Raw genomic sequence first — 23,538 nt, forward strand, 5'->3', positions numbered from 1 at the left:
CTGGCTGCAAAGACTGGGTATACCACTTTTATTCAAGCTACAACAGAAAGATCTTAGGCATTTAAAAGGTCACACAAGTAACAGGTGAATCATGGAAAGATGAATCAATCTATGTTTTTTTTTTATGTCTTTGATGCTTTATTAGAAAGATCTCCCCACCATAATTCCTGACTCCATCTTGAAGATTTTGGTATTCTCATCTACCTACTCCCACTGTATACTCTATAACAGCCTTTTTAACCTAATGACGAACCCTTGAAATAAACTTCAGGTTTCAGAGAACCCTTGCTAAAAGCAATTAATTGAGGATCAGTGGGAAAAAATGTGCCTTACATTGGTGGTCAGAATGCCGCCCTTACAGACAGATAAGGAGATCATTGATGTCATGCTGCTGGCACTGCCATGTGGCATTGGCCCTGGTACTATTTAGGCACCATCAAAAGAGAGGTCCGTCTTTCACAGCTCAAGGAACCCATACCAACCTCTGGAGGGACTCTAGGATTCTACAGAACCCAGGTTTAGAAAGAATAATATAAAATAGATAAAACATTAAATGGGAAACGTGAGAATACCATAATGGCAGCATCAGATGCGCAGACTGTTTAACTCAAAAACAGAAATCTCACCAACAGGGTTCACAGTAAATATCAACAAATCTTACTCAACATCTATCAAAAATATTAATATTAGCTCACTTCGCACCGTGATTTTCTCAGACTGTAGGGCCCAATGACATAATCACACAATATTTGTTGAATATACCAAAGATATCATTAATTTGTTTAAACACTGTGGTAACAGGGAGTTTTAAGGTCCTCTAGGGACAACTGTGCTCTATATAACTTCTGTCAAGACCACCCCTTGTGTTGCTGCAAAAAAAAGCTCCTAAGCAAGGCTCCCTTCTAAACTTATTTTATGTAAGAGTTACTAATAACAACAGCTAATATATATTTAAACACCATTGGATGTTGTCTCAGGTAAAGCAACAACACCTTCCTAAAATGACAGGTTCTTATTTCATCAGCTTATAGCAACAGCATATTTTATGTAATTGTCATTGTCAATATCAGCTAAACATTTAGTGTTTGGGAATGACTAGGGTTAGCCAATGTTCCTAAAAATGGCTAGTCCCTTGAAGCTGCAGAAAACGTTGATATACTCCCCTAGGAAATTTTCCTAGGGTGAAAATGATGAAATTGATGCGTATGGACAAGGCCCTGGACCTCGTTATTTGAAAAATCCTGGTAACAGAACACAATAACTTGCACCAGCTGCACAGTAAATGTAAATATAATATTAGATGGAAAGTGTTGTGGTTTAATTCCTTTACAGGAATCAATAATCCTTTTAGTAAATTCTGTGGTAATCAGCAGAAAGATTTTACCATTTATGTATTAAAAAAGAAGAGCAGTCAATTTCCAATTCTGTAAAAGAAGTTATAATAAGGAGAATTAATGCAGCTCATGGAGCTCTCTTACCTTCCTCCGTTGTCCGAGCTGACTTTGACTCGCTATCCATTCCCTGAAACTCATTGAAATAAGGTCGAACCTTAATCTCATAAGTAATCCCCTTTTTCAGGTTGGATATCACAGTGCTGCGCTCAGCTGGAACCTTCACTTCCAGGTTCTGCCACGCAGATGGACTCTGCAGACCTGACGTCTGCCTGTATATCACCCGATATCCTTGTATGAACTGCGATTGACGATCAACCTGCACAGATAGAAAAGAAAAAAGCATTATGAATAATGAAACTGCAATGACAGGATGAAAGAGAAGCTGTCGCAAGGTAAGCACCCGTGAACAAAGCCACCAATAAAAAGCTTTACAATTTTGGCTGTGTTTCATGCAATTTCAGATGCAGTGATTTCAACTGAATGGATGCAGCTTGGCTACACCCAACTAAGACGTGACCCCTAAGTAAGGGAATGACACCTTTCTCAAACTGATATCTTTTTGCATACAGAGATGGTCTTAAGAAACTTCAGCACAGGGATATGCTCTTCTAGCAATATTTGGACAGACATATTTTAATGACCCAAAGGTGAACACAAATTATTGAAACTAGAAGAGCTTCCATATAGTGGATACCATAAGATACCAAAAGGTGCATGAACATAGCTGCAACATTACAACAAGTCTCTTTAAAAAAAACATTGTAAAGTCATCTTTCAAGGTGTGGGTATATCCAACAATGTAGCACTCTGTGTTGGAACAACCTATTACATGACAACAGGGTCTGTGTCTGAGCACATGCAAGTACCAATTTTCAGAAAGTGGGTATTTGCATGGGCTCTTTGGGGATTCTAGTGAAGTACGTTTTCTATCCAAGGTTTTGGGGCAAAAACAAGTCTATTTTAAAAATGCCTACTTACCATAAAGTAGGAATTTGTGCGAAAGATAATTAAATATACACAGTATGCATAAAAAGTACATTTTTTTAAGAGTTGCACATATTTTTGCAACTTGCAACTTTACGTTAAAGTAAAGTGGCAATAGCAACAGCCCAACAACTCTTCCGTTTCACTTCATCCACACATCCAGAGGAAGACTGGAAACTCTTGGCCTTGGAGGAAACAACTAACTTGGGGTGAATTGCAAGAGCTAAGCAAGTTGAATGTTGTTCAGTGAAAATAATTTGCACTCACTTAAATAAAATACTAAATAAAATATCATGCCACCACAAACACGCCTTATCATTCTCATTCTTTTAACACATGAGCACATTTCAGTTTTTCATTCTTACCACATTAACCTGCTTTGCAGCTCCTTACATCCAGTCCCATAACACCTCAGAGCCGCAAATAATATCAATGCTGGAAGACCGCAGGTTTGAATGGGCAGCAGATAGCTACATGATACACATCGGGTAATACTGAGTGTGGATCCTATTCTAATTGAGGTTTTCACTGGGTGAGTATTTCTAATCAGGGCCACCAGCCCAACATATATTATTTTTTTCTGACCGGGGGTGAAGGCCCCCCTGCTCAGTTCTCCCCTGCAAAGGAGGCATACTCATAAAAAACCCAGGGAAGCAAAGGTAACAATACAATTTTCTCCTCAAGATGGGGAAACTCAAGCACAAACTACATAGCAATGTCTCATCCACAGACTCTGTAGAGAGTTCAAAATGGCAATCTCTCACTAATCAGGGCTTTACTGAATTGTGCCAACTTAGATGCACTGCCATACTATCTTTTAAACAGGAGAATCCACCAATCAGAGCTAGAGCAGGTAACAGAGAAGGCCCCCCTGTCATCCCCTTAAAGGCCCCTAATATTTCTATTAGTTACTAAGGACCTAGTACTGGGTTGATGTACTGCAGGGTGTGTGGCAGAACTGCAGGATGCTTAGTGTGTATGGAGCAGGCTGTGCTAAAGCAAGCACCTTGTGTTGTCTCCTTGTTAGAACCAGTCTTATGTTAATATGATATGCTAATGCAAAGTGACAGCTTCACTGTAATAGCCTACCATCCATTTTAACATAAGTCTCTATACTCATTTTCTCTTTTTCTTTTTTGTCCACAAAAATAGTAACTGCCCCTTAAAATGAGCTACACATTGTGCTCATCATTTATTCCTAACGCTAACATTACAGAACATATTACTCTGGAGAAAATATAGAAAACACTTTCATGACTTGGGGCAATAAAGTGCAAACTGGAAACACATTGATGCAATTTCATTTAAAATCTCATATTTAGCAGTTTATTATAATATACGACACTTATGTTTTCACTTTTAAAAATAGCAACTACTTCAAGAGATTGAAACCAAATGGCATTTTGTAGTGCATTTAAAACTTTAAAAGAGAATGTAATGTTATACAGCCATATGTTTAAAATTTTGAACATGTCCAGTCTGTCTTTTCTATAAGCCTGCATGTATTAGGTGAGGCTTTTTTTCTAAGCCCTTTTAAAAACTGAATGACAACTAAAGTAATGCAAATTGCCTTAATTAGTAATCTGACTTCACAGTAACAAAGTTGTTTCCTAACTTTCCAGTGGTCTACATACATCCAGTTTTCAGCAGAACTGCTGTGCGCTGTTTAACCTGTCAGCTTCTGTCAATACAATTAATACAGAGTGTTGACTCTGTTGACAGCGAACATGAAATTGTTTAAGTAAGAGGCAGGATGCATGGTGTGTTCAGATTTCACCAAAACAGCATTTTTATTCTACAATTAAGCAATGAACCAAGAGAAAAGCAGTTGAAAACTAAGATACTAACATTCCACTTGTATTTGAAATAAACAAATCTTAGGAAAAATAACAGTGTTTCAAGATATTATGCTATATGGGTTAGAAATACACAGGAAGCTTTGATATTTTTAGGTGATCCAAGAACATATACATTAATTTGTGCAAACAGACCAAATGCCAGAGAAGCAGCTAAAGGTAATTGGGATTGGATTGGATTCCGTGGATTTGTAATTCTGTACAGCCAGGTCTGTGATCCAGACATCTCTGCCAGTGTCTTCCACTGCACCAAAAAAATATGTAAACCCAACATTTAATATTCCTGATATATGCCTGTTGTAGCTTGTAGCATAAAAATATCCTGTTCTCTTTGTATTGCTTCCTTTGTTTAAAATCCTTGGTACTCCTGCCAGTCCCTCTGCTTTCCTATTAAAAATTGACCACACTAGGCATGAGAGCTCAGCGTGGTCAGTGTTCTGGATGATATCTCCCTGAGGAAGCCATGTGACCCTGTGGCGTAACACATAGAGGAGGGATCAATTTGTCATCACACTGAGGCGCATGTTGTAAGCATACTGTGGAAATACTGTCTGATTGTCTTATACCGGCACGGTGAGGACTGAATGCTTTTTACAGTTTGGTGCACTCTAAGCACCAGGAAAATGTGAGTGGTTTTTTATACTTAGTGTTTAATAAACCAGTTATTTTAAAAGGTAAAGCACTATGTCCAGCTTTCTGTCTTTATGATTTAGGCGTATGGAGATAAGTGTAGGAGAAGGAGGATTCTAATCTCAGGATTGCCAGAAAAGGAGTGAAACAGCATAAAACTGATCCCCAGAGAGGGACAAAAGCACATATTGACCACTGGTTGGTCTCAGCCTGCACTCCTCCAATGATCAGACTTGTGCTGACATGCCCACCCCCCTGCACAGCCATTCACTGGGAACACCAGTGTACTGCTGTTTCTCCTCCTCTAGCTTTCTGAGTTCCTTATACAGCTGAGAACAGAGGGCATATCATCACTTATAAAAAAAGGGGAAAAGGGTATATATATATATATATATATATATATATATATATATATATATAGCATTTCACAAAAGTTAGTACACCCCTCAAATTTTTGTAAATATTTTATTATATCTTTTCATGTGACAACACTGAAGAAATTACACTTTGCTACAATGTAAAGTAGTGAGTGTAAAGCTTGTATAATAGTGTACATTTGCTGTCACCTCAAAATAACTCAACACACTGCCATTAAAGTGTTACTAAACCCAGTAATATGAAAATAGTTCATCTGCCCCCCCCCCCCCAGTGCCCACAGCTTATAATTCTTCTTTTTACATTAAAATATAGCCACTATATACCCTTTTGGCTGATCTGTATACCACGGTCAGTGATAAACCGCACTTTCTCCAGTGCTGAGATATTGGGGATGTAGAGATTCCACTGCAGCCTATATACACGCCCACATGTGTGATGCCAATATCATGTGACCTGGCTAGCTCTGATCCACAAGTAATTATTCTCTCCAGCATAAAAGAAAAAACTGAGCATGTGCAGGTTGGCTACTCTGCCTGTGTTAGCTGGCTTTCCCCAGATAGACATACAGGAAGGGAGGATCTGTGCATACAGGATAAAACAGCCTTTTTACACAATGCAGAGGATTAACCCCGTAAGTTCCACAGTGAGTATAACAAGCATGCTATGCTGCATATACAGACTGATTTTACTGTTGTGAGTTTAGTAACACTTTAATGTCTAAACTGCTGGCAACAAATGTGAGTAAGTGAAAATGTCCAAATTGGGCCCAAAGTGTGAATATTTTGTGTAGCCACCATTATTTTCAAGCACTGCCCTAACCCTCTTGGGCATGGAGTTCACCAGAGCTTCACAGGTTGCCACCGGAGTCCTTTTCCACTTATCTATGATGACATCACGGAGTTGGTGGATGCTAGAGACCTTGCGCTCCTCCACCTTCTGTTTGAGGATGCCCCACAGATGCTCAATAGGGTTTAGGTCTTGAGACATGCTTGGCCAGTCCATCACCTTTACCCTCAGCTTCTTTAGCAAGGCAGTGACCATCTTGGAGGTGTGTTTGGGGTCGTTATCATGTTGGAATACTACCCTGCGGCTCAGTCTCCTAAGGGGGGTCATGCTCTGTTTCAGTATGTCACAGTACATGTTGGCATTCATGGTTCCCTCAATGAACTGTAGCTCTCTAGTGCCGGCAGCACTCATGCAGCCCCAGACCATGACACTCCCACTACCATGCTTAACTGTAGACAAGACACACTTGTCTTTGTACTCCTCACCTGGTTGCCGCCACACATGCTTGACACCATCTGAACCAAATACGTTTATCTTGGTCTCATCAGACCACAGGACAGGAGTTCCAGTAATCCATGTCCTTAGTCTGATTGTCTTCAGCCAACTGTTTGCAGGCTTTCTTGTGCATCATCTTTAGAAGAGGCTTCCTTCTGGGATGACAGCCATGCAGACCAATTTGATGCAGTGTGCGGCCTATGGTCTGAGCACTGACAGGCTGACCCCCCCACCCCTTCAACCTCTGCAGCAATGCTGGCAGCACTCATACGTCTATTTCCCAAAGACAACCTCTGGATATGACGCTGAGCAAGTGCACTCAACTTTATTGGTCTACCATGGTGAGGCCTGTTCTGAGTGGAACATGTCTTGTTAAACAACTATATGGTTTTGGCCACTGTGCTGCAGCTCAGTTTCAGGGTCTTGGCAATCTTCTTATAGCCTAGGCCATCTTTATGTGGAGCAACAATTCTTTTTTTCAGATCCTCAGAGAGTTCTTTGCCATGAGGTGCCATGTTGAACTTCCAGTGACTAGTATGAGAGAGTGAGAGCGATAACAACAAATTTAACACACCTGCTCCCCATTCACACCTGAGACCTTGTAACACTAATGAGTCAAATGACACTGGGGAGGGAAAATGGCTAACTGGGCCCAATTTGGACGTTTTCACTTAGGGGTGTACTCACTTTTGTTGCCAGCAGTTTAGACATTAATGGCTGTATGATGAGTTATTTTGAGGGTGCAACAAATTTACACTGTTTTACAAGCTGTACACTCACTACTTTACAATGTAGCAAAGTTTAATTTCTTCAGTTCTGGGGGTGAGGGGGTAAAACCTTCCAAAGCTGAAGTGGTTAAGGGCCCGTTCACACTAAAATGCAGTGCAGGAGAGCTGCCTTCCCCTTGCAGGTTTCTGCACCACAACTCATTCGCGCTGCTCATGAAATCTGTGGGGGTCAGTGAAAATGTAATGATACCCACACTGGATCAAAAGTACCATGGAATGCTTTGCCTTACATTTCAAAACGTAGTACATGCACTACTTTTGGTGCTGTGCAGTCGGTGCATTTGCGACATACAGTATGTGATAGATTTGTGTCGGGAGGGAGAGCGCAGAATGGAGCTTGTCTATTCAGAACACAGTTCTGCTTTGTGTGGAGAGGGGGTGTTCCTTCCCTCCAATCAGCTCTTACATGGTTTAACTGCAGCCTCTCCGCCCCTTCCTCTGTGCTCCTGACAGCTGAAATGTTTTTTTAACACGATCTGCACTTTTGAAGGGGTGTAGAGAGGAGAAGACTGCAGATAAACAAGTAAAACCTATGTAGGAGGATTAGTTTTATCTCTGTGTATCATCTGAGGCTGTTCACTTGATTGGGTATATGTAAGGGTTTACAAGCACTTTATTCTACAAAACTCTACATTTACCACAAACACAAAAATATGGAAGCGATGCTTATCCTTTTCAATTGAATTCTAAACTGCTGGCTGTGTTATATCCCCAGTTGTGAAACGGCTTTGTATACTGGGTATAAATGATTGTACGTTTCCAAGATAAAATAAGGGAACTAAAACAGTTTGCATTTAATCCCATGACTTGCATACATCGAACCAGTTCATTATAGTACCTGTATATTATTTTGAAATCGCTCTGTTCTCAATCCTCTACCCATATGATGATAGTGTGTCATAATATATCATTTCATCTTTCTGTAGTATCTTCAAGAAAGATTACATTAAATGCTTGCCATGCCTCTCAAAAAAAACCATGAATACGATGTATGAGTCCATACAGATCCCACTCTAGCAGAAACATCTGTGATGATCAAACTCTGGAGAATCAAGAACAGAAAGGACACAGCCTGTATCTCCCTGGATTTCTGATCTCAGGATAAAATGTGTAGCCCATTCTTTATATGTATAATACCCCTACACATGGATAATGAAGTCATAAGCATAGCCTGGGATTTAGACTGGGAAATAACAAGCCACCAGAGACTCATTAGCGTTTTTCCATTCATTGCAAAGGGAAAGCAACACAGTGGTAGCTTGAGGGGCAATGTATACTGTGCATGGAAGGTATCAAACACAAGCCTACTTTAGACCTGCCAATGGCACTCACCTGGTTAACATGGAAAAAATTAACAAGATATGGGACTTGACAAGAGTCAGAACATACAGAAAGTTACATTGCTCTACATGTATGTAATTGTCTGGACAAGTCATGCCATTTGGAAAAAGAAAAATATTCCTGAATAATTGTTCAAGATTAATGTTTCATATACCCGTGAAGGCTATTCTACATTCATTGCTTTCAATTTAATATAGTTTTCTGCCTTCAGACTGCTTGGTTTATGTATTTCCGTAGTAAATAATGCATGTATCGCTTTATCTAACCCTCTATATAACCTAGTTGATTACCTTTATTGATACAGTACACTGGAATTCTAGACACAGAATAATAATGGCTGGCTCCTGGCTTCTTTGTCATTTCCTTGCGTTAAGCAGTAGTAATGCTTCACTGTTATCTCTCACACACCAGCAATAAATCAGATTGCTGAATCATGAGTGATTTTTCAGCTTTAGGAAATCTTATTTTGAGGGACCAAGGTATATGTCTTCAGAGGCTGCAGATAGGAAAAATAAATGGATCCCTGGTGTGTAATACATCCTATATCTCCTTCAAGGCACATGTGTTATAAAATATTGGTAGTTGTATTGTGCTTAGAAAACAACCCGGTATAAGTTCTTGTTGGGTTTCATAAACCCTTTTAAAATACAAACTGATCTCTGCACATAAATATTTAACCTCTTGCCACTCATGTATTACATATGTGTGGGGGCAAAGAGGGTGGGCTTTAATATCCAAATTCCACACAGAAGTATCCATGGACGGCTAAGGTTTCTGTGATGCTCACTGCGTACTGCCAGCACTGTGACTGATCTGTCATAGACAGCTGCTGTTCTCCAGTACTTATCGTGAGCTGGTGGGAACAGCTCCCGATCCTGTTGACTACTATGGCAGCCAACCACAGTGGTCACATAATAGGGGCAGTCCTTCCCGTCCCCTGGGCGTAAAGATCCAGTTAAGGCTGGGTGCACTCTAGCTGCGCCCGTGGGGCACAGCAGGGTTCCATTGTGTCCCTGTTCTCCATTCTACATGTGAATCATGTCCAAATTTTTGCCTGATTTCAGACCTGAAACGTAGCCAAAGACGCACCACACCCTTTTCCAGTGCGCTTCACGGCCACCACAAAGCTGTGTGAACTGGCTCTATTGAGAGCCGGTCACAGTCTCCTGTCATGTGGGTTGGATGTGGGGAAACCCGCATCCAATTTACATCAATGTGAACCCAGCCTAAAGGTATGATGGGGTTGGGTGGGAAGGAGTTAACAAAGGGGCTTAATTACTAAAGACAAATAGGCTGTTCACTTTTCAAAGGAAATTTCACTTTGCAAGGGAATTTTCCCTTAGTTTAGTAAATTTGGTAAAAATTCACTGAAAAGAACATCAAGTGGTAGGAAAATGGGAAAGAAAACAATATTTTTGCTTGAACATGATTGGATGATGGAAGTCAGCAGAACTTGATAAGTGAACAACCTATCACATCTCTATGTAACTGTACCATGTTAAGTCACGGCCCTATTCTAGCCCAACATTGTTTTCTTTAGTTTTTCAACAGTAGGTTAAAGTGGTTGTAAACCTCAAACATGAAATACAAACAAAGCATATCCCTCTAATGTGTGGACGTGTCTCATTTAAGAGCACTAAGTGTCATTTTTGTCTGCTGCCTCATTCCTCTGCTATCAGCCTGATACACTTCTGAAATGTTTTCCTGACACCAGGAGAAAAAAAGGTGACAGTGGAGGGAGTTCCGGTTGATTGGCAGCTGCAGCTCTGTTCCTGTGTGCTGTGTGAAGGGGGTGTGACCCTTCCCTCCAATCAACTCTCAGAGCTCTCCTCACTGAGCTCTGCAAATTGTAATTTCAACTCTCTGCCCCTTGTAACAGAAAGTTCAAACAAGCTTTAGAAATTCACCTGAGGCCAATCACTTCACTGGGTATATGTAAGAGTTTGCAACCACTTTAAGATCAGGAAAGCAGATATCTAATTTTTATTGCTGTTTTAAAGTAATTTTCCTTCACTTTCTGTCTCAGTGCCACCTACCACCAAGACCCAAGAAAGACAAATGTTTTGACTAGAGCCCCCATTCCCCTACTACCCTCAGCAGCATGGGCCTTCAACCCTCACGGAGGAAGATGGGGATGAAGGTTGCTTAACCACAAGCTGGCATGTCAGACAGGATAACAACCATGTTGTTATACATACACAGGGTACTCATACACAAGTTCTAAATGTGCCTCCACTGGGTGGAGGGGGGCAAAGAAAAGGAAAGAAACATTTAAAATGCGGTCAGTGATGAAAAAGAAAGAAAAAATGATATTGAATAGTTATATGGATTGGAACTAACCCCCTCTTACTTCTTCAATACTGCTCTATGCACTCCCCCTCAAGCCAATGCTTATGTGCACATGATATGAGGGCACAAACAGACATCGGGGGTCTGAAGGAAGAAGCTATTGCAGGAACATGAAAGCTCCTATAAATAGATAATAAACTGTATGAGAAAATAACACTCACATTTTTTTTATTTCTCTTAGCTTAAAAGGATACTAAAGTCTTGTTTTTTTTTTTTGTTTGTTTAAAAATAACAAACATATTATACTTACCTGCTCTGTGCAGTTGGTTTTGCACAGAGCAGCCCGGATCCTCCTCTTCTCGCCGTCACTTCTGGCCCCTCCCTCCTTATGCGTGCCCCCATAGCAAGCAGCTTGCTATGGGGGCATCCAAGCCGCTGTTCTATGTGTGCATTCAGACACGGAGCCACGGCTCGGCCCCACCTCTCTCTCTTCTCATTAGCAAACTGACTTTGATTGACAGCATCGGGAGCCAATGGCGCCCGCTGTGTGTCTCATCCAATCAGGAGGGAGAGTCCCGAACAGCAAGGTCTCTTGTGCAACATCGCTGGATCAAGATGGGGCTCAGGTAAGTATTAGGGGGACTGAGGGGGGCTGCTGCACACAGAAGGATTTTTATCTTAATGCATAGAATGCATTAAGATGAAAAACCTTCTGCCTTTAGAACCACTTTAATATTCTCTTTTTATCTGATTGATGCCTTTTAATTGCATTTAGATACTGTACTATACAATGTTTGGAGCAAACTATCACTCTAAGCATCAACATTTGTTTTAGACACACATGAGAATGTCTGCAAGCTGTGCAAACAGAATTCGGAGAAATGTGTCACTGTTAAGCTTTGTGAAACATATGTCAGTTTGACATTAGCAGACCATTTAATAAACTTTGCTGTCTTTACGTTAAGTAAATGTATGTGCAAATATGGATGTAACTCACAATAATGGCCTGTTAATACTAAGAAAAACAAGCTGTGTTTTAGGAGGGACATTAAACAGCTGTTTTTAGATAAAGGAAGGCTGTAAATCAGACAAAACTGTTTACATCCATATTTGCCTCCCATCAATTAATTGTTTTATGCACATACAAAAAAGATTTTCAGAAACATGACATTACAAATGAAACTGTGCTCACTAAACACCCACTATTTTTTTTCTGATAATACAAGACATACTGTTAGAATTTGAACATTATACATCCATGCCTGTATATTGAATATCCCAGCTGAATAGATGGGCCACATTGACCAGTTCTGTAAAGATTGCAAGGTTGATCATTTCAGCTTATTTCTATTTCATGGTCTTGGTTGTAGGCACTGCCTACGGATGTCATCAGAAAGGTTGCAAGGTTGATCATTTCAGCTTAGCTACATTTCATGGTCTTGGTTGTAGTCACTGGCTAAGGATGTTATCCTAACCATGTTCTTGCCAGACCACAGGTTTATATCGTTCTTGGCATCTCCCAAGCCAGAAGGAATATATAATCTTTCTAGCATGTTCTTTGTCTTCCACAATGTTGGACATTCTTGCAGCAGCTCCAACATACAGTATGTCTGCTTGGCAACATCCATATAAGATGTCATACTACTTTGGTTGTTTCTCTTGATCTGAGCTTTTTTTTTACAACTTCCTTCACTTATATAGCTCTAAAATATTATATAAGTACATTCTGCATGCGGTAGGAACCAGTCAATTCAAAACTGGCCTCCAATCAGCATACAATCTAATGTTCTTAACATAAGAAAACGTATTACAGACAAACTATGATCACCTAGGTTAGAGGTCAATTAATGTAAACCCATCATGACAAAAATACAGGATCTGCCATATTGAAGACCTCCTTCTAAAAATGTTAGTTGCTTGTTCATTATGCAGAACCTTTGACTTTAATGCTTTCCCAGTCACTGACGAAGACTAGTATGCAGACCAAGTTAGATATCCTCATCTGCATACTTGCTTTCTGTCAGTGTTGCAAACTGCTGAAGCAGAATGGTCAACCAGGAATCCAGCTTGTTAAAAAGGGCAAGGTCTGTAAATACAGGACTGTAAGTCATTGATTTTTCCTTGTAGTGTAAAAATAAACTATAGTACCTAGAGAAAACCCATACAAACTTGGGCAGAGCACAAAGCCACAAAAATTCAAGCAGAACACTGGGAACTGGACATAAGAAGCTAACAATGCAAGGCCACAGTCCTACTTACTTAACTTTCTAGCACTGCCCCACTACTTTCCCAAAGACTTTCTTGTTCTTCTAGTCCTTACATATAGCTAGAGCGTTTAGTCTCTGTGCATTATATATACTATAAATTCTAAGCAGTATCCAAACAGTGTGCAAAGCTTATGTTATTTTTAGTTTTTTAGATATTCAATGTGCTAAGTTTTCAACCCTGTTATACTACGTGTACTGAATGTGTCAAAATCAAATCACTAACACATTTTCTTTGCAATGTATTAACAAACTGTGTGTGCTTTAACTCTTTGACAGCATATGAAGTATTTTTACAATATCTTTACAGTTTCTATGCTGTATGCTATCCAGCAGATTATTAGCAAATGGTATCCACATATTGGGGTTGATTTCCTAAAACTGGGGAGTGCAAAATCTGGTGCAGCTGTGCATGGTAGCCAGTCAGCTTTTAACTTCAATTAAGCTTTGACAAAAAAAAAAAAACGGAAGCTGTTTGGTTTCAGTGCAGAGCTGCACCAGATTCTGCACTCTCCAGTTTTAGTAAATCAACCTCATTAGCTAATCTACAAACAGTTTTTCAGCTGGTTACTAAATTCCAGAATTTGCCAAAGTGTTGGTTTCTTTTTACTAACTACCTAATTTTGGCAAAACATGGCTCTCTTAAAAGCTCACCCTACATAACTGTCCCTATATCTGAGGTGGAATACATTTTTTAAAACATGCAAAACATTGTTGGCTGGAAGTACAAGCTGTATTTCTCAACATGCCAAAACTAAAAATCGTGACACACTGTATTTCAGGCCACTTCCCACAACCAGGTCTGTTTTAAAATTGTATTGATATGAAGACAGGTCCAAGGATGTATTTAGAGATTGTGCTGTTCCAGAAATCCACCAAGATCCTCTGACAACTAACCCGATGCCAAAATTCAGGGCAGTTAGGGTCAGATGGGGTTTTAACATAACTAGTTAATTGGTCTTACCGCCCAAGAGACTTGAATTGTGGTAGGTGAAAGAACCACAGGATTATGCAACCGAACAATCACATCTCCCAGCTCCTTCTGAACCTGCCGATGGTCCACTCCTTGAACAGTTGGGCTTATATCTAACAGAGAAAATGTAATGACAGAATGTTAAAATATATTATAATACATACATATTCAAACATAGGACAAAAGTGTAATTTAGACTAAGGACACACTGACATTTCCTGATCCTAGTTTGTATGTGCCAGCCTGAATAATATCAGGCAGGGCCAGCAACTATTTGCAAAGCATCTAACAAGCACCCTTTTGTTGGTGGTAACTTCAACAAGCATTTTGTAGGTGCCAAGAGCCAACATGGCTGGTACTTACTAAATGCTTACATAATGCCTAGTAAAACTCACCTTTGAGTGGTATGCTTTTCAGACTAGCATTTACAACCCAAGATGAAAAAATGCCAGTATGTACTTAGCCTGTTGGGCACAATATTGGTTTTGCAGAAATGCAGTATGTATCATATAAGGGTGCCAATCTGCATCCTTCCATCTACTGACAGATGATAACAAATGTTAACTAAACTAAGACAGCCAACTCTCTGTTTCTTCTTTAACTTCTTCATTTAAACTATCCTCCACCATCACTGATTAACACTTTTAATCAAGTCATGGTATCTCTGCTAATAGAGACAAGAATTAGGTCATGATTTAGTAATTTTTCATAATTAAGAAACTTGACGGTAGAAGAGACTCTTCACTGATACAAGTACCTGAGAAACTGAGTGCAGGTGTATTGGCTGTAAGTGTAGAGCTATTCTGATTAATAATAACACAATCTTAAGTCTTCCTTGAATGGTTCTCTCCTTGGCAAAGAAATGAAACTTAGGATGCACCTGTTTAAAGAGTAATTCCAGCTTTTCAGTAAAAGACAAAAAATAACATACAACATTCAAAGTTTTCAGTAGTATTATTGTTTGTCCTTTTTCTACTTTTCTTCTCTACGTCTTGCAATTATGGTCACCTTCAATTGGAATTATGTCAACTTTTTAACCACAGACAGACTTTAGAGGTGGGCTAAGTCAAGTGATCCTAAAGGTAGTTACTTTATCCCTTGTTTTAGGGATATCATGGTATTCTACTGAAGATAAGGAGTGACATACATTAGGGTGATCAACACTATAAGGTATCTGCTATGTAAAGCTCAGTTATAGTTTCCTCTGAAATACCCCATGCTGCAGGAGTCTGTAGAGTCAGACAGATTCTCTCTTACACAAAGCAACAGCCTGACTGTCCTGTGTTGCAACATAACCCCTTGTTCCCCTTCTCGAACAGTGTGCCAATCAACAGCACCCTGGCTACCTAGATGTTGGATCGCAGGAGAGCTGGACCACTGCTTTGTGTGAGAGAACTGCAGTCTGACTCTCCAGACTCTTCCAGCATGGGGTTTTTAACCCTTATGCAGCGTACACATGGTCTGACTTTTCGACCAGACTTGTCCGACGGACGCCGACGGACCAAATCCGGTGAAAAATCCGATCGTTTGTGGGCTTCACCGGATCTTCAGCAGACTTTTCCAGTCGCAAATCTGACTTTAGATTTGGAACATGCTTCAAATCTCGTAACTCCGCCGGACCCAGAAATCCGCTCGTCTGTATGCTAGTCCGACAGACAAAAACCGACGCTAGGGCAGCTATTGGCTACTGGCTATCAACTTCCTTATTTTAGTCCGGTGTACATCATCATGTACGAATCCGTGGGACTTTGGTGTGATCATGTGTAGGCAAGTCCGTTCGTTAAAAAGTCCATCGGAAGTCCGTCGGAAGTCCGTCAAAAGTCCGCTGGAAAGTCTGTCGGACCAGTCCAGTCGAAAAGTCCGCCCATGTGTACGCGGCCTTACTGCAGCACTACCAGTTAAATAAAGAGGAAAAGAAGATCAGAATGGATGCTATATATGCAGCCTGGCAATAAAGCAATACATCAGGAAGGCTTGTTTGGGTTTAATGTAGGTTGTAAATTGAATATTGAACACTGAATGGAAAAAAGGTTAGGTATTCTTTAAAAATTACCAGAAGTTTAATGTAAAGTGGCTCTATGACAGAAAGGAACTATGTAAAATATTGATAAGCTTCCTTTATCATGGCTTACACTAATAAGTGTAAAGTTGAACTCAAGGAATTGTGCCATTTCAAAAAAATGTATAGATTACTAGAGGTTAAGTCTGATGAAGTGCATGCCACTTAAGCTGGCTATATGTGGATTGAGTTTCAGTGGGTTTAGCAGGGACTGACTGAATTTCGATCCATGTATGTGATTTACCCAAATCAATTGATTGTACAACCAGCATGTAAAATTTTTCTACACATGGTTAATGCCAGCGGCTACAGCTGCTGGAAGTAACAATTGTATTCTTCTGGGCAGGAATGCTCAATGCAACCCCAGCTGGCATTTTACAATAGCACGGCGGGGGGGGGGGGGCATTTCCCTATCAACATTGACTGTGCTGATAGGGGAATCGAGCAATTTCTTTCCTTCCACTCGCGGTGGTAGGAAAGAAAATCGTATCATCTATGCCCAGCCTTATCTCTTTAATTTACACCATAAGCATAGCTATCGATATACTTCCAGTACTCCAATGCTGGACCTTCTGGTCTCTGCTCCAGCAGCTGCAGTGTCACATTCAGCCGCTGTGCCCACCCCTTGACCCCTGGTGACAACTGTCTCCAGTACAGAAAGTGATGGGAAACACAAAGTTTTTGGGCTGTCACAGAAACATAAGTGAAGGTACTGTATATCTTCCAATGCAGAAATCATGTCAAGTGACAACTCTCTAGAAGGGCATTTCCCTTCTTTTAAAAAAGAAATTTCTTTTTACATCCTGCGTGTCTCTGGGACAGGAAATGAAGGGACATCTCCCTGACAGGACAGAGACAGCAAGAAAAAAAATGACAATGGTCTTAACCATTTCCTACATTGTTTTACACACTTTCATTTTATTTATTCTCTCTTACTTTAACCATACTCTATTTTATGCCATATGACTCATGATTAAAATATACTGTACAAGTAACACCGCTAATACCTATGTTCTGTTGATTGGAAGGGCACAAGCCATGTTAAACACAGTAGAGATCAAGAAACAACCAAAGCATCAATAATGTGATTGGATACAAACAGTATCCTTAAGACAAGGGAATGAGAGGGAAATGGAATACATTTAAAATTCAATCTATACCTCATAACTTCATGATATAGATTCAATCAATGGTCACGTTAGCTTTATTGACAAGTGCATCCTTTGTACACTTATCAGCCAATGTTCTCATTTTCCGGAACGACCCTCTAGTATCATTAGCAAACCACTGCATTTGCCATTTAGGCAAATTAAGTTAATTTTATTTATTAACCTGGAAAAAGTGTCAATGCATCTGTTGCCTTGGAGATTTTGCACACATGCTGAGCTTTATAGGAGGCTGATATATATGTGTGTCCGTATGTTACTCCTTTGTCAAGCTCCGCTCAAATGATTTTTCTAATGCTCTTCCATGAGTTCCTTAGAAGTACTACTTTTATAATATTTTCCACCTATCATATTTATATTAATTAATGAGGTTGTATGGATAAAAGGTACATAGCCCTACGTAGGTCCTATGATATTAAATCATAATCAAATTAAATAAAAAAGTAGGACTTTAAAATGTACAACACTTTAAAAAGACTTTAAAAAAATGTATCACTTTTTTTAAACAGATGTTAATATAATAAGAATATACATAAGTGTGTAAGGCCCCTTTCACACTGGGGCGGTAGGGGGCGTCGGCGGTAAAACAGCGCTATTTTTAGCGCTGTTTTACCGCGGTATTCGGCCGATAGCGGTGCGGTTTTACCCCCCGCTGGCGGCCGAAAAAGGGTTAAAACCCCTCGTATAGCGCGGCTATAGCTGCGGTATTACCGCGGTATAGCCGCGCTGTCCCATTGATTTCAATGGGCAGGAGCGGTTTAGGAGCGGTGAATACACCGATCCTTCACCGCTCCAAAGATGCGGCTGACAGGAGATTTTTTCTTCTCCTGCCAGCGCACCGATTCAGTGTGAAAGCCCTCGGGCTCTCACACTGAACAAACAGTGGAGGCTGTTTAGGGGCGGTTTGCAGGCGCTATTTTTAGCCATAATATGGTAAGTTTACATTGTAACAACTACCAAGTAATTATATATCCCTGATCAACACTCTTGATCATACTGGAAATCACTGAGAGAGGCAGGTATGAAATCCTCAGAGTGTTTCCTAGATCACAGATCTACTTCCACAGGAGGAACAAGGGAGCTGGATATCTACATCTACATACTGATCATATTTGCTTTGTGTTCTTTATTTTTTGAATATACTGTATATATCTTAGTTTCCATTTTTTTTACTTTTCCCCCCAGTTTGCTATTATTCTGTCCCCACGTACCTTTTCAAATCTTGCTGGTTGTCATAGGTCATCTGTTGACATATGGAGTTCCTAAGTCAACCGATCTAATGTTTTCTGGAATTGACTAATGTAACTGCCAGTCTAATATACTATGACAACACATTAAGCCACATTACCTTGTGTTCGCACTGGGTCTGACATCGGGCTGGGATCACTTAGGCCTTCAGCATTGATTGCTCTCACCATGAAAAGATATATTGTGTTGGGTCTCAGGCCTTTCACCGTATACAGCGTGGTCTTCACATGATTTGCCACTGTCTGCCAACTATTGCTGACAGATTGGCTGCAGAAAATAAAAATATCAGAAACCTTTAATCAGTGTTAGAAAATTTATGGGCATTACAGATACTGAAGCATGTGATGTAGAGATGAAGACATATGAACAGGAACAAGGAAACTCTGTGGGTGATACAGTCAGCAAGAGCCAACTGATGTACACATCACTTCACTTTATTCATATGGCAGAAAGTAAAATAAAGACCTGCACAGACAGGCTACTCATGTTATCTCTATCATATTGTAATCTGCTCTGGGTAGAATTGGAAGGATTACTATGGGCAAACACAAACACACTCCACTTCTTTTGAGCAGCACATTCATGCCTCTGATTAACTACAATAGGTAATACCTCCACTTGTGGCCACTGTAATTCTACCTCAATGTCCTTGGGTGAAACAATATTTGCTTGCACAAGGACATAATTACAATATATAAAACTGAAAGTCTTTCTGTTTTATTTGAAGGTAGAGTAGGCCATGGTTTAAACAAACTTGTCAGGATTTTTCTTTTTTTACTGTTTGTGTCCCTTTGGAGAGATTTTCCTTCATCTAGTGTTCAGGAATGCAACAAAAAGTGATAGGAAATCTCTACAAAGTTAGTAATATCCCAATTGAACAGCTTTACTGGAACATTATTCCCCATTTACTCTGTTTTGATGACAGCTCTAATATGTTGAATTTCCCACTATTTTCTGTCTTGGTGAAAATAGTCTTCAGGACCAAAGAGAGCATACATTTCCCCATAAGGGACACAGGTAGCAATGAATATGTGATTGAGGGTCTAAATCTTCCCCACGCAAAAAAAATAAATAAAAAATAATAAAGTATATATATAGATATCTATAGATATATTTCTATAGATATATAGATTTATATCTATAGATCTATATATATAGATATAGATATCTATATCTATATATATATATAATATAAAAAACAAAAAACAAGCTTTGGCTATACATGCACTTTAACGTTTGAGGATTACACTGCAGAGGACATACAGTACATGCGACAGATACCAGGAAACCAAGTATAACTACTACTCAGCGCTATCACTTATGTACCAGCTGTGTTCCAACATAATATTCTGTACTCAGATGGTACATTGGATCTAATGGCAAAGGCTTGTATTTAGGGCCACTATATAGAACAAGGTGACACAATAAAAACCTATGTAGTCCTCCCTAGCACCCTAACTTTTAGAACTCCCCTCCCATGTGTTTATTTATCTTAATCATGACTCTCTCAGTCTCCAGGTTGGTATTTTCTTCACCACTGACCCAATAAGCCTCTATAGAAGTGAACAGGAGCATCTCTAGATGTTTATATACAAGTCTTATATGACTAATTGCACAGGCACAGTCAGCACAAAGTAAGATTTTAGAACAGAGAAGGAAAACAGCAGAGTTAACATTTCAGTATAGCCTTCAAGTACCAAACTAAACAAGGCTATCCCTTCATCTCGCACATTCTCTAATTGTAAACATAAGATGATCAGCAGGTCAGCAGAAATGATTTAAGATGAAGACTATCAATTGGCCAGGGGGTGTCTGTATATATATAGATCTATATATAGATCTATATATAGATCTATATATATCTATATATCTATATATAGATATAGATCTATATATAGATCTATATATATAGATATCTATATATATCTATATACACACACCAGTCCCTATATCAGTGGGGTAACAGTACTGGGCCTCCTATGGTATTGGGTCTATTTATCTATCTTACACTTACAAAAAATGGTCTGCAATGTCTAAATATAAAAATGATATTTCATTATTTCTTTAAAACATATGTATTACAAGTGGCATTAAGGAGGAAATACTGAAATCAAAATAGTTTTACATGCACACCTATCAGGAGAATCATTAAGAAGTCTCGATCTACTGTTGATTCATGCTAAATTGCTAATGTCTATTGCATACAGGCAGCAGTGCGTGTACTGTCCTCCTAAGTTAACAGTATATGTATCCAAGAATGAAGCATCTGTCAGAATGTCACGGAGACGCTCTGTGGTTACGGAAGTATTAAATAACCATTACCATAATAAGAAGAAGATGGATTACTACAGCAACTACCTGACCAGGAGAAGAGCTTCAACAAACAAAAAGTCACTTTATTGCCTGGTTGATCACAGCGCTAAGTGACACTCCAAAAAAAATAATAATATCAAAACAAAAATACCTCTACTCACACAGTCACTGGCCAGGTCCTGCCAGTCTGGCATCTCATTTGTGTGTGTTTGTTCCCATGCTCAAACATGTGTACATTAGTGTGAATGAACATGCATGTCTGGCACTGGCTTTGGCACCAAATGCCCTATTTAACCACTTCAATACTGGGCATTTTCACCCCCTTCCTGCCCAGGCCAATTATCAGATTTCAGTACTGTTGCACTTTGAATGACAATTACACGGTAATGCAACAATGTACCCAAATTAAATTTTTCTGATTTTTTTGAGACAGTGACTTCTTTTGGCAGTATTTAATCACCTCTGAATTTTTTTAATTTTTTTACAAACAAACAAACAAAAAAAGACCGAAAATTTTGAAAAAAAAGTTTTTCTTAGTTTCTGCTATAAAATTTTGCAAATAAGTACATTTTCTTCTTAACTGATGTACGCTAATGAGGCTGCACTGAAGTGCACTGATGGACACTGTTTAGGCTGCACTAATGAGGCAGCACTGATAGGCTGCACTGATGGACACTGATACGGAGGCACTGACGAGGCAGCGCTGATGGGAACTGATAAGCTGCACTGATAGGCAGTGACTGGCACTGATGGGGCTGCACTGATGATCAATGCCCTGATTATCAGTGTAAACAATGTACTCACTGTGCCCTGTCAGACTTGTCAGTTATCGGCTCTCCTTTCCTCACACAGAGACAGCCTGTGAGGAAAGGAATGCTGATAACCAGTCTGTTTACATGTGACCAGCTGTGATTGGACACAGCTGGTCACATGGTAAAGGGCCGCTGTGATTGGTCCTTTACTACAATCTGTGATCAGCTGTGTCCAAAGGTAGCAGTCACAAAGCACACCCGATGCATTCCCCAGGGGGCACGCAGAAGGCGCGCATGTGGAAAGACGTCCATGGATGTCCTCCCAGAACTGAAGAGCCGCGCTGTTGCCATCTTTTGGCTATAGCACAGGAAGGAACCAGTTCAAGTACAGCCCAACTTACTCACAGTTACTGAGTGGTCATCAGCTCCTATGACTCAACCTGACCCGTGTTCTTCTGTGTTTGACCCAGCCTCTTGACTTTACTATAGCCAGATCTTCCACTGCTGATCTTGGTTTATGTCCTGAGTTTGCCTTCTGCGTGCAATTTCAAGACCTTTGTAGCCTTATACTGACCTTGGCTTGAACTCTGGCCTTGCTACTACTTTCCAAATTGATATGTCTGCTGCCTGGCTGACCTCTGCTCATCCTGATTATGTCTCCGCTTCCTGCACCTGTGGGTTTCAGTAGCTAACCGGCATACCAGTCTTCTGAACTAGATGAAGTCGAAGAATCTTTAGCATTTCTTCAATATTCAGACTGTCTTCAGATCGCCTGCTGCTTCTGAACCCCCACCATAGGCACCCATACCGCACTTGTTCTGCTACACCATGTCGCCAACTTCATGGGGTATAGGACAAAAAGCATAAAGGAGGCTTTCTAGTCAACTCAGTGACAGCTAGGTATGTGACAAACTTTGCCTCATGATGTTAAAGAAAAACTCACTGACCTCACAAAAGTACTCGGATTAATGCCCAGGGTCTAAACATTCCTATACTATCCTTTAATATAAGAAGGCACACCATGTGGTAGAATATTCCACAGCCTAATCACACTTAGAACCATAAAACATTAGTGATCCTATCACTGGCAGTTAATCCTCAGGACATTCATCTGCTCCCGCAGCATCACTCCCTAGTTGGCTCGAGCACTGCAGAATCTTGCTCAGAGAGTGAGCAGTGACAAAGCAAAGTCCTGTTGGCTTGACCAGTAAAAGAGCAATGCTGCAGGAGAGTTCCATCTGCTTTCTTAACAATTTTATTGCTGGAAAATTGGGGCCACTAACAGGACTGCTAGTGTTAAAATACCATTCTTATACTAATGGTAAAAATGTCTCTCCTACATACCTACATATTGGTCTTTAAAAAAAAAAAAGGGTATTTACACTATTCTGATACAAACCTATTCTATTACTAAGTGCAAATAGGCTTTTCACTTTGCAAGGAAATGTGTCCCAGAGTTTAGTGAATGGGGTGAAGCTCTGGGGACAATTCCAATCAGATGCAAGCAAACATACAGTACTGCTTTTTTATTTTCCTTGTAAGTGATTGGTTATACTTTACAAAGTGAAACCTCTCCACATTCACTAAGTTCTGAGATAAATTCCCTTACAAACGGCAACTTTCCTTGCAGAGTAAATAGCATTTGCCTTTAGCAAATCAATCAAAATAACTGTATTAATTAGATCATTTTTCGGTTTCAGCGATGACTGACAACAGTAGTTAATTGGTGATCACATTTAGCTGCCTATCATCAGGGCTGTCTTTAAGGCAGGGCAAAAGGGGCAGCTGCCCTGGGCCCTGTCATTGTTGTGGGGCCCAAAGC

General features: G+C 40.0%; 1 protein-coding gene across 21 annotated transcripts in view; it reads right to left on the minus strand.

The window, feature by feature from the left end:
* The window catches only part of ROBO2 (roundabout guidance receptor 2), a 1,381,148-nt gene that overhangs the window by 91,922 nt on the left and 1,265,688 nt on the right, over positions 1-23,538 (minus strand). For all 21 annotated transcript variants that reach the window (XM_073617042.1, XM_073617045.1, XM_073617032.1 and 18 more), the window contains 3 exons: positions 18,752-18,918; positions 14,170-14,291; positions 1,479-1,710 (listed from right to left, as the gene is read on the minus strand). In XM_073617042.1, the coding sequence (XP_073473143.1) occupies positions 1,479-1,710; positions 14,170-14,291; positions 18,752-18,918 (521 nt within the window). The remainder of the gene's footprint in view (positions 1-1,478; positions 1,711-14,169; positions 14,292-18,751; positions 18,919-23,538) is intronic.

The sequence above is a fragment of the Aquarana catesbeiana genome, linkage group LG02, assembly GCF_042186555.1.
Source record: "Aquarana catesbeiana isolate 2022-GZ linkage group LG02, ASM4218655v1, whole genome shotgun sequence".
Lineage (NCBI taxonomy): Eukaryota > Metazoa > Chordata > Amphibia > Anura > Ranidae > Aquarana > Aquarana catesbeiana.